The following is a 13560-nucleotide window of genomic DNA, read 5'->3' as shown; positions in this document are numbered from 1 at the left end:
AGATACAAAATTAAAATAAAAATAAAAACAAAATAATATTTTAATTCACAAATTTATATCATATATAGCATTATAAAGAGATTTATTTTAGTAGCTATTCCCAATATATATCCTTTATCCATTTCTATATATAAAAACATTAGAATTCTTAGGTTAAGACATTCTGAGAGCACCATCTAATCTTATAGTATTTCCATTTAAAAGTGGATTTTCGATGATATGTTGTGCCAGTTGTGCGTATTCATCAGGTTTACCTAATCTTTGCGGATGAGGTATCATTTTGCACAAAGAATCACGTACTTTGTCTGGTAAGGATTTAAATAACGGTGTATCGAATAATCCAGGTGCAATAGTGACAACGCGTATACCCTGTTTAGATAAATCACGCGCGATTGGTAAAGTCATTCCAACGATAGCACCTTTACTGGCAGAATACGCTGCTTGTCCCATTTGTCCTTCGTATGCTGCCACGCTTGCTGTATTTATTATAACACCACGTGCACCATCTTCATTAGGTATATTTTCACCAATAAGGCCAACAGCTAAACGGAGTACATTAAAAGTTCCTATAGTATTTACTTTTATTATTTTTTCAAATATTTCCAACTGATGCGGTTGATTTTTATTAAAGTCATATGTTTTTAGAGCGCATGCTATTCCTGCTGCATTTACAACTGCAGTTAACTTGCCAAAATTCTGTTTAGCTGTTTTCAAAGCTACTAATACTTCTTTTTCCGATGTGACCTACAAAAATATATGTCGTATATGAAATTAATATAGAAATATCATATAAATACTATGTTTAAGTAAAACTTTAATAAATACAAGATTAACTTGTTATAGATAACTTGTAAAGATAATAAAGATTAACTTGTTATAGCCTTACATCAGTTGGTACAAACACAGCCTGATCTTTCAACTCATCTGCAAGCTCTTGTCCTTTTGAATTAGGAAGATCTGCTATTACAACTTTTGCACCTTCTCTGACAAATCTTTGTACAGTTCCACGACCAAGACCAGAGGCTCCACCGGTTATTAATGCTACCGTATTCTGAAATGTTTTTTAATTTGATACATTCGTTCTACTACCTTATTAGATACGAAACCATTAGATCTTAATATATAAGATTTAATTTATATTTATCCACTCGTTGTTATAATTTTTATTGTTATTAATCGATAATTTTTATTTACGTTGTACGTTTACGTACACGCATATGGTTATCGGCATCTTTAATATACAGGAGCAATATTTTCAATTGTTATCATTATATATAATTCATATTAATGAAATTAATAGGAAATAATAATTACCTTAAGCATTGTAACCAAAATTTTTAACACATAAAATATTTTAATTGAATATTTTCACAAAGAAAAAAAAAGAATTCCAAAGGAGCTTCACTGTGTTACGACCAGAAGCAAAGTGCAAAGTGATAGTAGTTAAGAGTATATATATATACACGAACCAAATGAACTTTACTATATAGACTTTGATTCCTCTATAATATATTCTTCTGATATCACAGAAGACAAGGATATATGACTATGTACGACCAGGAAGATATAACTGTTGATTAAATAAAAATATTCCAACGGATATTGAAAAGTAGAATATCTTTTCTATTTAATTAGTATTAAAAAAAACGTTCCTTTTATGAAATATGATGTGTAAGAACAGTATAGATGGCACTATTTTCATCTCTTTAAATTTGCTGTGTAATTTTATTTTGATTTTATATCATAATTTTTTTTTATTTGATTTACTCCTTCATTATTTCGATAATCCTGACTAATGAATAATGCTTAAAAAAAAAAAAAAAATGCTTTAAATCATTATCATTAATTATGACAATTGGGATATAGTATATAAAAAATATAATAAAAAAACTTTAATAAATAAGCAGATTATATATTGATAGAATTGTAAGATAATTATTTTTATTTGTTTATATACTTTTTATTTATTTTCATTTATTTATTTATTTATTTTTTTTTTTTTTTCTTTTTTTTTTTCTTCTTTTTACATTTCTCAAATTAAATACTATATATTTCGTAGAGTACTCTCCTATTACTATTGTAATTCATATTTTGTTTATATCTATGAATATTTTGTCAAGTTTGCTTCAATCGAAACGTATAGGGATAAATGTATTGGGACTATAAGCGCATAAGTATTATCGATAATAATATCGATTACCTTTGGAGTAAAAACATATCTTGAAAGAGAAGGAATCTACTTGCCGACGGATATTATCGTGACTTAAAATCTCTCTACTACCGCATCGATAAATAAGCGGGAAGGTATTTAAATACATTTTCATGTCTGATTATTTTCTTCTCATTTTTATTATTTTCAATTGAGTTTATGTTGATTCGAATTATTCATGAAGTTTAATTGTCAATTATTCATCCTCTTCCTCTTCCTCTTCCTCTATCTCTCCTAACACTTCTTCTCCTTCTCCTACACACGTATAAAACATTATATCGATGCATTAATTATCGATTATCGTTTTTAACAATGTCATTACCTATCGATAATGGTGGTGGTGGTAAATGGGCGATACGGTAAGTCTCTTCTTCCTCAAAAGTAGGATCCCGAATCTCCATGACCTCCGGACCAATTTTATACTGATCCTGAACGGGAGGCATAGATGGTGGATTGTAATTGTAAGCGTTGTACTTGTGACCCCAGCCGATGTACACGTTGGCGAAACGTCTGCGAAAATGACACCATTAAAATTGCATTAGCGTAATTTCGCGCGCATTAATTTTCTGGTAACGTGACTGCAGATCAGCATAATTTCCTCCGCTCCGTTAGCTCATTTCGCGATCTCGAATGATCGCGCAAGCATTCATTTTATGCCGTGAAATAGGTCCGTGCCTATACATCTGGATGTGCATAGGGTATGGGCACGGTCATGGGCATGTCCTATGATTATAGGACAAATTATTAATTATCTTGTTAAACTCTCGCCTATTCCTTTCTTAGTTCGATCTAGTCGAATAGAAAATCTTTTAATAGGATATCATAACGCACTTGTCAACGGCGAACGCGAAAGCACCAGGCCAAATATTTGACCTTACTAAAGCAACCGCGGTGTCTAATTGAACGAACGACGATTGCCTGGTCGTCCACGGAAATACAGATTCTAAAATGGCATCTTCGGACAATGGCGTCAACAAAGGTGGTCCAGTTTCTTTAACCGCATCTCCAGTTCTAATTTCATCTTCTTCACCTTCCCCTTCCTCTTCTTCTTCTTCTAATGCTTCTTCCTAAGCCATTTCCTAAGTTATTCTTTTAAACTAGACGATACATCATCGGTTATGTTATATATTTTTATTCAATCGAATATTTCATTTAATTAACTGTCAACGATTATGAAAGAAATATTTTATTATAAATCCCAATGAACGATTTAATGTTAATGACGCTAAATCATTGTCATTCGTTTGATCATTAACTTCTTATTAACGATTAACAATTCAAATTCGACGCATTCAGATTCGAGTCGTCAAATGAGAATAAAAAGTTTTTCTCCGTATCAATCGTAAATTGATTGAAATGCGCGAAAAACGAGATGAAAATAATTCTACGGAATAATTTGTCAACCTCCTTTCCTCGTGGATCCCACCAGACCGTACGTCCCTGCTTCAGAATATACGGAGTATGATGACACCAATTCGACATTGATGGATCCACTAGATCCTTGACCGGCAATGGATCGTAATGCACATTCTCCGTCAAGGTCCCTTCTGAATGTAGAATAACCTCGTTGATTAATCAATTAGATCGAAATCCTAACGTTTTATCCAATTTGAGAGAAGTTAAAAATATTGATTTAAATCGAATACACATAGATCCTAACCTTCTCCCGTCTCTTCATCTATCTCCTCTTCCTCGTCTAATCCACCGAACGTAAAATAGCCTATTGGCGATATGTCGGTGGCTGCGCTGATTCTCGCGATTTCTGCTCGGAGATAATTTTCTTCGGTCCCAGGAAATGGTGGAAATGTGTGTATCTAATAATCGAAAAGATATATGCGTAGCGCTTCTCTAAAATGATCAAAAATATTAATTATACCGGTGTCTTCAAATTGCCGGTAAAGTAACGAACGATTTCACGAGAAATCATTATTTGTTGCGGCGTGACCGCTGGAAGTTCGAGCCAATCGTCGATTCCTGGTCTGTTGCATACGAAATATACCTAAAAGAAAATGAAAATGAGTAGGGAAACGAGAAAGCGAAAAGGAGAGGGAGAAAGAAAGAGAGAAAGAGAGAGAGAGAGAGAGAGAGAGAGAGAGAGAAAGAGAATAAAAAGTAGATTAAAGAGAAAACTTTGGACCTTAGCGTTTACACCAGTTCCAATTTGTTCCGGTGGCACTTCCGCTGGCATTTCCCATGTACTAACTGGCAATGGTGGAAATACCAACTGTAATCCTTTTTCCTCCTCGTCTTCGCCCGATATTTCCTGGACTCTCTCTTTTTCCTCCCTATTTTCTTCTCTAATCTCCTTGGCTGTCACTTGCTACTTTGAAAAATTATTCTTCATTTTAATCGTTGAAAAAATCGTTGAAACCGATATAGAAGCAATTACCTCTAATCTCCTTCGTAGCTCGTCCTCATTAAGTTCGGCCTCCACGACGTAATAATTCTTCGGATTACCAAGGATCTTACCCCAAAACCTATACTCGCGAAGATACAAATTTTCGTTTACTATAATTTAAAGATAAATAATATCGAGCGCATCATTAGGATCAAAATATTTTATAGACGGTACCTCACGTTTTCGATGGGGACGCTGCTCGCTAATTTTCTTATCGCTAGATTAAGGAAAATCATTTCGCCTCGTGGCAAACCCACGCCAGTTTGTTCGAAATAAAATAGTAAGTCCATCATATTTGGTATCGATTTCTTTTTCTCACTCTCTTCATCCTCCTCCATTCTATCTTCTTCGTGTATCGTTTCGGTTATCGAGCTCTTCGATCGGAAAGACGACTTTTCAAATTATATACATAATATCGAAAGGATTTTAACTCGAAACGTTTGATTTACTTGAAACAAGGCGATAAGCTTCCTTGCATTTTCATATTGCACAGGTGGAACGTATACGTCACGCAAATGATCAGTCTCGGTTTTGAATCTTTCTTCCTTCAACCGTCTGCTATACTCCTCGAATAAATCGACAGCATTTTTTGGCCTTTCAGCGAGTATCTTAGAGAGGAGATCCGACAAGTGGTCGTACCTAAAATCTTTCGATAGTATAAATCTATATGTTTCTTTTTAAATTTTATTACCGACAATTACGTACAGATTATCACCGGACTCGGGACTATGCTTCAGCAAATATTGTTTCGCACGGCGAATGTCGTGTTCCACGCACGGCTCGTCGGCCATTGGAACTTCTTCAATGTTGTAAGAATAAGCCATTTTTCTTGGTCACTTCGATGATTTATGCGATGACACCCTATTAAGGAGAAGAATGACGTCACTTAGAAAATTATTTAGATATCATTAACATATCACGAGGGAGGCATAACCTACGCTCACTTTCCTCGTCTGTTTTATAATTTTCAACGGAATTCACGTTTCATACACGTAGACGTTTATATGTACGTATAATAGACTTACACATTCATTGAAAAACCGCCTCTCGTTCTTTTAATAGACGTTATTCAATCGTTTTGTTTCTCTGACTCGGAGCAGGCGAAAAATATAAAAACTTATCTGGCGACCCAATTATTTTAATGAACCTCTTGCCAAATTGGCTTCTATCAACGAAATAGAAAAAGATAAAAATGGACCAACGATAAACATCATCCTATTCGCCGTTCTTCTACAATTACTTACTAACGATACCATTATACTTTGCGTGAAAATGAAAGTCGATTCATTTATATATGTGTATATATATATATATATCCATAGATTCATGGATATAATTTTCGACGGTCAAATATTATTTTGTAGAATTTGAAAAAGAAAAAAAAAGAAATATTTACCTAGCGAGATGTGAAGCTATTCAAAGCCTTATATCGATAATTATTTCATGGGGGATAAGTGAAACGTGAATTTGAAATGTCGACAAATATCGGAGGTGAAACTGAATGAACGTATTTATAATATATACATCCACACGCATGCAAGCACGCGCGAGCACGCGTGCGCGCGAGCGTGTATATGTATATATATATATCTCTTAATGAAGTTGAATCACACGCGCCAGTTTCTATCAGTTTGCATCCTGGAGCTCGTAGCTATCGTCTATCGGGTGTCCTAAATACAACCGAAGCTACCCGAGGTCATCCGGCACATTTCCTTTTACGCCCACCGAATAGCGTACGCATACATACGTACATGTCTAAAGAATATCGCGTGTGTTACCAATTTAACAAATTTTCGATTCAATTTCTTTTCAATTTTTTTCGAATTATCCTGTCGTTTTGATTTTTTTTCAATTTTGTTTTGCATTTTTTTCGAACTTAATTTTTCTATCTGCAAAATCGTATCGTTGTTTATACCAAAGCGATTCGGTCGTACGGAACATTGGTTCGGAAAATGATAGACTATTACGGTTAATGGAGAATTCTATGAGAGTGCATTAGAATGGAGATCGGTGTCTGAGAGGTCACGATGCGTTTATACGGTTATTATATTATACGATTAATCATTACATAGATATTTATTTTTTAATGCGAAATAATATAATATACCGCGAGTGTAATGCGAGACGAGTACGTACTTACTACTGTATGTACCTATCCACTTTTTAAAAATAGACGCACATAGTGATATTTCCTTTTTTTTTTTGCTTTTATCTCGCGGTAACTTCAAAGGCGACGTTGAACGTTTAATGCGAGGTTAAAGATAATGGACATAGAGCAGAAAATAACTGAGATGACTTAAAGCCTGTCAATAATTCGCATTAGCATTAGAAACGCAAGTATTGGACATCGGACCACAGTTACACGTCGCGAATATTTCGATTGGCAGTGGTATCGCACGTGTACGGCATAATGCTTCGTAATTAACGAAATCGTATGGTAATTAATAAAAGGCACGTACATACGCACGTACGATTATGAATCGGTACGCCTCGAAATGCAGTTTCATTTTGAACGGAATTATCAGGGATTGATCGAAATTGATCAGGCGTATATGCCAATGCCCGTTATATGCATCGTGACATATCTCCGTATTCATTAATCGTCGAATTAACAATATTTGAACGTTGATCGCCATTAGGATTTTCTACGCTTTACTCCCGCTTATTCTTCATTTCAAAGGTCTTTGTTCGACCAACAATTTCCAAGTATTAGATTACTTGAATTTCTAATTATCAATTGATAAAACTAACAGAAAAGTTTTGACGAATCGATATGGAGAAAATCTTGAATAATCTCGTACAAAACTTTGAATGCTCGGCTAACAACGAATTCACAGACGCGATAATGAACAATACTAGCCGCTAATTCGATGAGAAGATTAGCTAGGAGAAAGGGAGACGGAAAATGACGATTATTAACGAACGTTTCGGCTCTAATCTCGAGAAATACGTTGATTAAGTGGCATTGAACGCATCTCGAGTGCCGCGCAAGAAGTTACATGGAGACATTCGTGGAGAGAAAGAGGGAGAGGGACACTCTCTCTCTCTCTCTCTGTCTCTCTCGTTCTGTGCGGAGGCGTTCGAGTATGAATGAGCAAGAAGTCCCCACCGGTTCCTCTCCGAATCCCTCTTGGGCTCCATCACCTCCCTCTCTCCCTCCTACTCTTCTTCTTTCTCCTCTTTGCTCTGCTGCGCCTGCACCCTACTCTCTCTCTCTGCCCCCCTCTCTCTCCCTCTGCCTATCTCTCCGCCTCTCTCTCCTCCTTCGCATCGGGGGTTCCAACAGAGCGGTCCTCTCTCTTCGGTCTCGCTATAAGCCTCTTTCGGCTTAGTTTTCTCTCGCGAGTCGCAGGCGCGCGAGCAACGCAATTCGGTCCTTCTTTTCTCTCTTCTACACACGTACGTTCTACGAGTACGTAAAGACATCGTCGGTTCAAGTTTCGAGCTTGGGACTCTTCGTGAGGGCTGCTTGGATCTCCGCTCGATCGGCGGACCACGCCGTTAATCATGCACCATCGATTTATCCGGTTAGTGTGAAATATTATCAAATTCTTTTGCTCTATTCCTTTACTTTCCTTATTATTTTCTCTCTTTCTCTTTCTCTCTCTCTCTCTCTCTCTCTCTCTCTCTCTCTCTCTCTCAAGTCGTCGTAGATCGCGAAAGAGTACAGGATCATTTTGTAACGGTGTTCCTTATTTATTGTCTTTTGGAAAAGGGCGAATTTGATTTGAATTTTTGTCTTCTCTTTATAAGTCTTAAATATAGTAAACCCACGAGACAAAGAGTACTTCCGCGTATGGAACGATTTCGCCTACCTTCAATTTCGAAAATTTTGCGATATTTAATCGTCCTAACGTTTACATTACGAGAATAAGCGCAGCCTACGCGTGGGATATTCGCTGCTCGTATGCGCCCCCGTCGAGCATATATATATATACATATACATATATATATATACACACATATACGTACATACATATAACATTTGAATTTATATGAAAAACTCATGCGATACTTTCCTCCTGACGGACAGAAATTTATTAATGTATTTGAGACAGCGGTTGATTCTTAAAGTGCAATTTTGCCACGCAGCGAACAATTTTACTGACTTAAAATTATTATAATCGAAATGATATGTAGAGTGAAAAGCAACGAAATGGAAAAGGAGAAAGGTTTCTCCCTTACACGATCGGCGAAACATTAAAATTTAATTTTAATGATTCGTGGCCACATCGAACAGAGGTTCTTTTATGTGTTCATTTCTTATTAAAAGTCATTATCGTTGGTCTCCAACGTGCGTTATGACGTTCGACGAGGAGCGCGCACTTGGAAAGTGTTCTTTCGAGAAGCTCCGCGAGACGTGCTCTGTGGGTGGGGAAGGGACGGTAATTGGTCTGAAAGTTTAATTATACGAAGTACTGCCGTTCGTTTGAGGGCCATGCGAGGTGCCATTCGAGTATTCCTCGCTGAGGAATAATGCTCGCTCGTTACTATTAACGGCCGATCGCGATGCATGCCTTACATTATTCATCAGACGTTTCCACGTGCTAAAAAGAGATAGAGCGAAAACGAGAGAGACTGGATCGGTCGTAAATCGCTCGCTCCTTTGCTCATCCGATCGTTCATCCATCCAGTTTGCTTGCCAGCGATCGCTTCGTTTCCATTAAGACGTTCCCACCTCTGCCCCGTGAGAGAACCGAATGAATTTTCAAAAGCCGGGAGTTCTTTGAGAGAACTCGTATCGCATTTTTCTCACCTTGCGGCCACGTAAGAATATCGACAAGAACTAGAAACAGAAGAAGTAATTTTACTTTTCCTTTTAGTCGTCTAATTGCATCGATTCTTGAAACAAGAGAACACGCTTACTCGATGGCATGTTACGCATGTACCGGATTTTTCTTATATAAATAGAATCTTTGGGAAAAAAGGTTTATCTCGAAAACTCTAAAACTCGGGAAATCACGATAGTAACGACGGCAGACTTCAATCAAGTTCTGGAGAGGAATTCTGTGAGAGCGAGGGAGGAGAAGGAGAGATGGGCGGGGGTTGGGGAAGGGGTAGGGAAAAATTAGTTACGACTCGAGTGTCAGGAGGAGGCCACAGGCTCGTGGTCCCTGGCTGGTCGACGCAGCCTCCTCCCGGTTCCAGAGAATCGCAGTCACGTTCAGTCAGCGCCCGACTCCCGGTCTGTAGAGGTGCTGCTGCGTGTTTCTCTTCTTCTTCGCGTCGTGTTGTTAATCTAGCCGAGAGGACATTCCGGTGTTCCCTTCAACCGGAGAGCATCCTCATCGGGATGACTGTCATCAGGAGCACGTGGTTAGTCTTCTTTTTGTTTTTCATCATTTTTTATTCTTTTTTAGTCAATTATTTGTCATTTAGTATTTAAATGTCTTAACAGTTCGACTAACTCTTCGTAAAGCGTAACTTAAAAGAGGCGGTTTAAATATGAAAGCGTCGATAAATCTTCCGGACGAAATACGATTCGCACATGACAAGAAAGCGGGACAGCATGGCGAACACGTGTTTCCTTTCTGTCCTTTCTTCGTTTGATCGTTGATTATAAAAATAGACGAAACCGAGAAGTACTCTAACCGCTTTCTTGCAACATCGTTTAATCGATTTAATTCGATTAATACTTTAATCGTATTAATTAACGAATGAAATTATCGAATCGCTCGTTAATACATCATTTAAAAAAAAAACCAGGAAAATCCTCGGACATCCTCGGACCTTCAATTTACGGTTATAACAGTACTACACCTGCGCCGTGGAAAGGCTTATTGCGAGGAGCTTTCAGATACTTCCTACTGGCCAGCGAACTGGCAGGACAATGGCTTATGCTAATTCCTTCCTTCTATTTCTATGTAGACGTACCACCTTCCGACTTTGTGTGTATGTACATACGTACGTATATATCTAAATATGTCTATACCGACTGTGTTACGCGTGTAACATGACGGCCTTTAAAATTCACCGCGTTTATATGTATATATGTAGATGCACTATACATATATGGACGGGTCGCGAGTTTTCACGAAAGCCGATGCATCGAATGCAATTTTCTAGCAAATATAGTTTGGTTTCGCGACGTGGATAAGTATCGAGGCGATACTCAAAAGCACTTGTTAAAGTAAATACGAGATGCTTAATTTTAATTTAGTTCCCGACTAAGTACCGTACGCATACGCGATACGGTTGTTCGCATCGTCCTACTTTCTCGCATTTTATTTTATAATAAAAATCTTCTTTCTAATCGATTACTTTAATGGCAGAAATCATAAAGTTAATACTGTAAACAAAGCCGCGCATATCAATTCTCGAAGAGCAATATCATTTTCGAAAAGGTAACTTTCCTAATGCACTCGTTTATAATCTACAAATGCTTCTTCTTCTCTTGTCCGTTGACTTTTAATAAAATTGATCGAAGTACAAATGACTAATATTTTCTTCCGTCAAATATATTAAAAATAACGATAATACTTTTTTCTTTAGGCTAATCCGAAAGAAATATCACGGATACGGATGGTATTGTTACATTTTTCTTATCCTCCCACTCGATGAACAGTTAGACTCTATTTCACTCGGTCGCCATGTATGTGTTTAGGAAAATAAACAATTCTGTAGGACGAGTAATAAATAGACGGTTCATCCGCGGCTAGAAATATTGAGCAGCCGGAATTCCAAACGTGGGAAGCACTCTCTTTCTCTATCTATATCTATTTCTACATCCTCTCTCTCTCTCTCTCTCTCTCTCTCTCTCTCTCTCTCTCTCTCTCTCTCTCTCAGGTACGGAGCACGTACATGTTGCGGACAATCCAGTATTTCGTGAGTTATTTTGGCTCCTCCAGGGGGAGAAGGCTGTTATTTCTGTTCCATAAGTTAATACTCCAGGGCACACCCTTTTCTTCGTTACAAGCGTTCTACTTCTTCTCCTCCGAGTTCTCTCCGACCGAGACACATTCAGGTACATCTCGTGGTTTATTTATCGCCCGACTACTCCGGACACGTGCGTCACGTGCATGAAAAAAGCAACGAGAGGAGGAGTGGAAAATTATTTTCTCGCGGCACCCTGACCGTACCCGTATCCGCCATCTCCCCTCCCGATGCAATTACTTTCGTGGAACGTGATATATCTACGCGTATCTTCCTGAATAATCCACGAATCTTGTACTTTTCTTATACTTTTTTTCGTCGAATCGAACGATCCGTTGGAAATTTTATTTTTATTCGTGAAAACTAACGCGGATAATAAGAGCTCGAGAACGTTATAATATTCGTCTCGGATTAACTCTCGTCCAGTGGACTGATCGAAGACCGCGTAAAAGAATGAGCACCACTGTCAAAGGGTTGACGATTAGCATGAGTTAGTAAGAGAGAACCCGAAGATTGTACGGGCCTTTGATGCAGCCGACTAAACGTTCTACGCTTTTATCAGCTGAATGTACGTAGATACGTATGTGTTGCTTTAATATCCATCCGTAATCCCGCGCCGTGTTGGCGGACTTTTAAAAGAACCTATCAGCCACATTTGAAACTTCTTTTTAATATAAATCTTATCGCTTTTATCGCTCGGACGAAACTCTGAAATATAATATTTGGACAAATTTTTAACATGCGTATAATTAAATTCCCTCGAAGATATTCTATTTAACGCGTCAAATTTGTACCGCGTAAGATAAAAAGGATCCTTTAGAATATTTATTTAGCAGTAGTAACATCAATTCGTTAAATTCGATTCTTTCCTATAGTCTTGAAACACTCGACGTGTCGGCAAAGATACTCGTGAATTATTCCTCAGGCTCGGGTCAACGGTCCGCACTAAAACTTTCTAGCAAGCCATCTCTCCCTCTCTCTCTCTCTTGCGACCACACATGTGCTTAGTATGGTGGCTTTTCGCGGAAGAAAGGTCAACGAAAAAGGGAGTCCGGTCTTTCCGGAAGGGCATCGAAAGGGCCGACTGTTGGCTTGAACCTTACGATGTTTTTACTTCGTTGAACTAGCATACAGGGTGAACCAACGACGAACTTGGTACAATCAAAAAAAAGTGCTGATTTTACAAAATTTTGCGATAGACAAAAATAGTATCCATTGAGTACAAAATTCGCCATATCGTAGAAATCGTTTATCGTGGATCGCTTAAATTTCCAAAGGTAATTTATGTCGCACGTTAACGTCTCTTATGCTTCTAACGTGTAAGTGGAAGAGGGATATAAACGTGCTGACTAAAAGTAAAAGAGGGTGCAGATGCAGGGAACAATCAAAAATGCATTCCTTCGGGCGAGAGCTCCCGATGATGATAAAGCAATTCGTTTCGATCGATTCGCACAGATCAATAATTCATCCGGTCGTCCATTATTTATAAACTCGCTGGAATGGACTCGTAAAACCGTGCATAGCTCGCCTACGTGTATTATATGGTTATACGTGCGGCTGTATGCAAGTATATGCACCCTAGTGCAGAATGCAACACGATGCATTTTCTGTTCTCCTGGTACTTACTTCGTCGGATCGAGACGAGAGAAGACGATATAATCGAAAATGGTCTTCCTCGTCTACGAGAATACGAGAAGGATGAAACTAATTTAATCGAAGCAATAAGGCAACTATGAAATTGACGATAAATAATAAGCGATAATCATGATTAAAATGAACAATTAAAATGGGCCAAAGGGAAACTTTTCTTAGTCGGAAGATTAAATGTATAAAAGATTAAAAATTCGCTTTCAATCGATTTTGTCAAATCGCTTTCAAAGTCACGGAAGCGTGGATTCGCAGAAGTAGAAGCAGGAAAGGACGGAGAAAGGGTGATGGTCAGGTTTTTCATAGTCGCTCGTCCGTAAGAAATTTGACGAAGAAGACGACGAGTTTGCTCCTAAATATTATGGTCGACGAACGTACTGACGTAAAGTCGATAAAGTACCGGGGACGGGGGGAGGAGGTCAAAAGATCAGAA

At 37.9% G+C, this 13560-nt stretch overlaps 3 protein-coding genes across 8 annotated transcripts in view; 1 reads left to right on the top strand and 2 right to left on the bottom strand.

Moving 5' to 3' along the window:
• Positions 1-16: 16 nt before the first annotated feature.
• On the bottom strand, positions 17-1603 carry LOC118442163 (3-hydroxyacyl-CoA dehydrogenase type-2-like). The gene is made up of 3 exons (XM_035867445.2): positions 1315-1603; positions 887-1051; positions 17-744 (listed from the first exon to the last, which is right to left on the bottom strand). Exons 1-3 carry the CDS (start codon positions 1321-1323, stop codon positions 154-156), a joined length of 765 nt encoding a protein of 254 aa, XP_035723338.1. The 5' UTR covers positions 1324-1603; the 3' UTR covers positions 17-153.
• A 729-nt stretch (positions 1604-2332) lies between these two features.
• On the bottom strand, positions 2333-6868 carry Rsph4a (Radial spoke head protein 4a). Its single transcript, XM_085661747.1, is given in 11 exon segments — positions 2333-2464; positions 2532-2719; positions 3041-3288; positions 3614-3756; positions 3870-4023; positions 4086-4208; positions 4347-4686; positions 4782-4981; positions 5057-5246; positions 5313-5468; positions 6744-6868. Coding segments are annotated over 10 exon segments (1764 nt in total). The 5' UTR covers positions 5432-5468; positions 6744-6868; the 3' UTR covers positions 2333-2405.
• Positions 6869-7923: 1055 nt separating this feature from the next.
• Ppn (proteoglycan-like sulfated glycoprotein papilin) overlaps positions 7924-13560 on the top strand; it is a 52330-nt gene continuing 46693 nt past the window's right edge. For 4 of the 6 annotated variants that reach the window (XM_085661745.1, XM_035867414.2, XM_085661744.1 and 1 more), the window contains exon 1: positions 9711-9923. In XM_085661745.1, the coding sequence (XP_085517871.1) occupies positions 9901-9923 (23 nt within the window). In that variant the 5' untranslated portion in view covers positions 9711-9900. Of the gene's footprint in view, positions 8135-9709; positions 9924-13560 lie in introns of those variants that run through there. The other 2 variants (XM_085661743.1, XM_085661746.1) reach the window with 2 other exon arrangements.

The sequence above is a fragment of the Vespa mandarinia genome, chromosome 16 (genome assembly GCF_050613455.1).
Source record: "Vespa mandarinia isolate Hongniang chromosome 16, ASM5061345v1, whole genome shotgun sequence".
NCBI classification, from domain to species: Eukaryota; Metazoa; Arthropoda; class Insecta; order Hymenoptera; family Vespidae; genus Vespa; species Vespa mandarinia.
This window is presented reverse-complemented; position numbering and strand designations above follow the sequence as displayed.

What these genes read in the sequence shown, in the direction of transcription:
- LOC118442163 (XM_035867445.2), bottom strand. An exon ending in CTGTGTTTGTACCAACTGAT is followed by an intron (nt 745 to 886) that starts GTAAGGCTATAA and finishes ATATTTTTGTAG; the next exon opens with GTCACATCGGAAAAAGAAGT.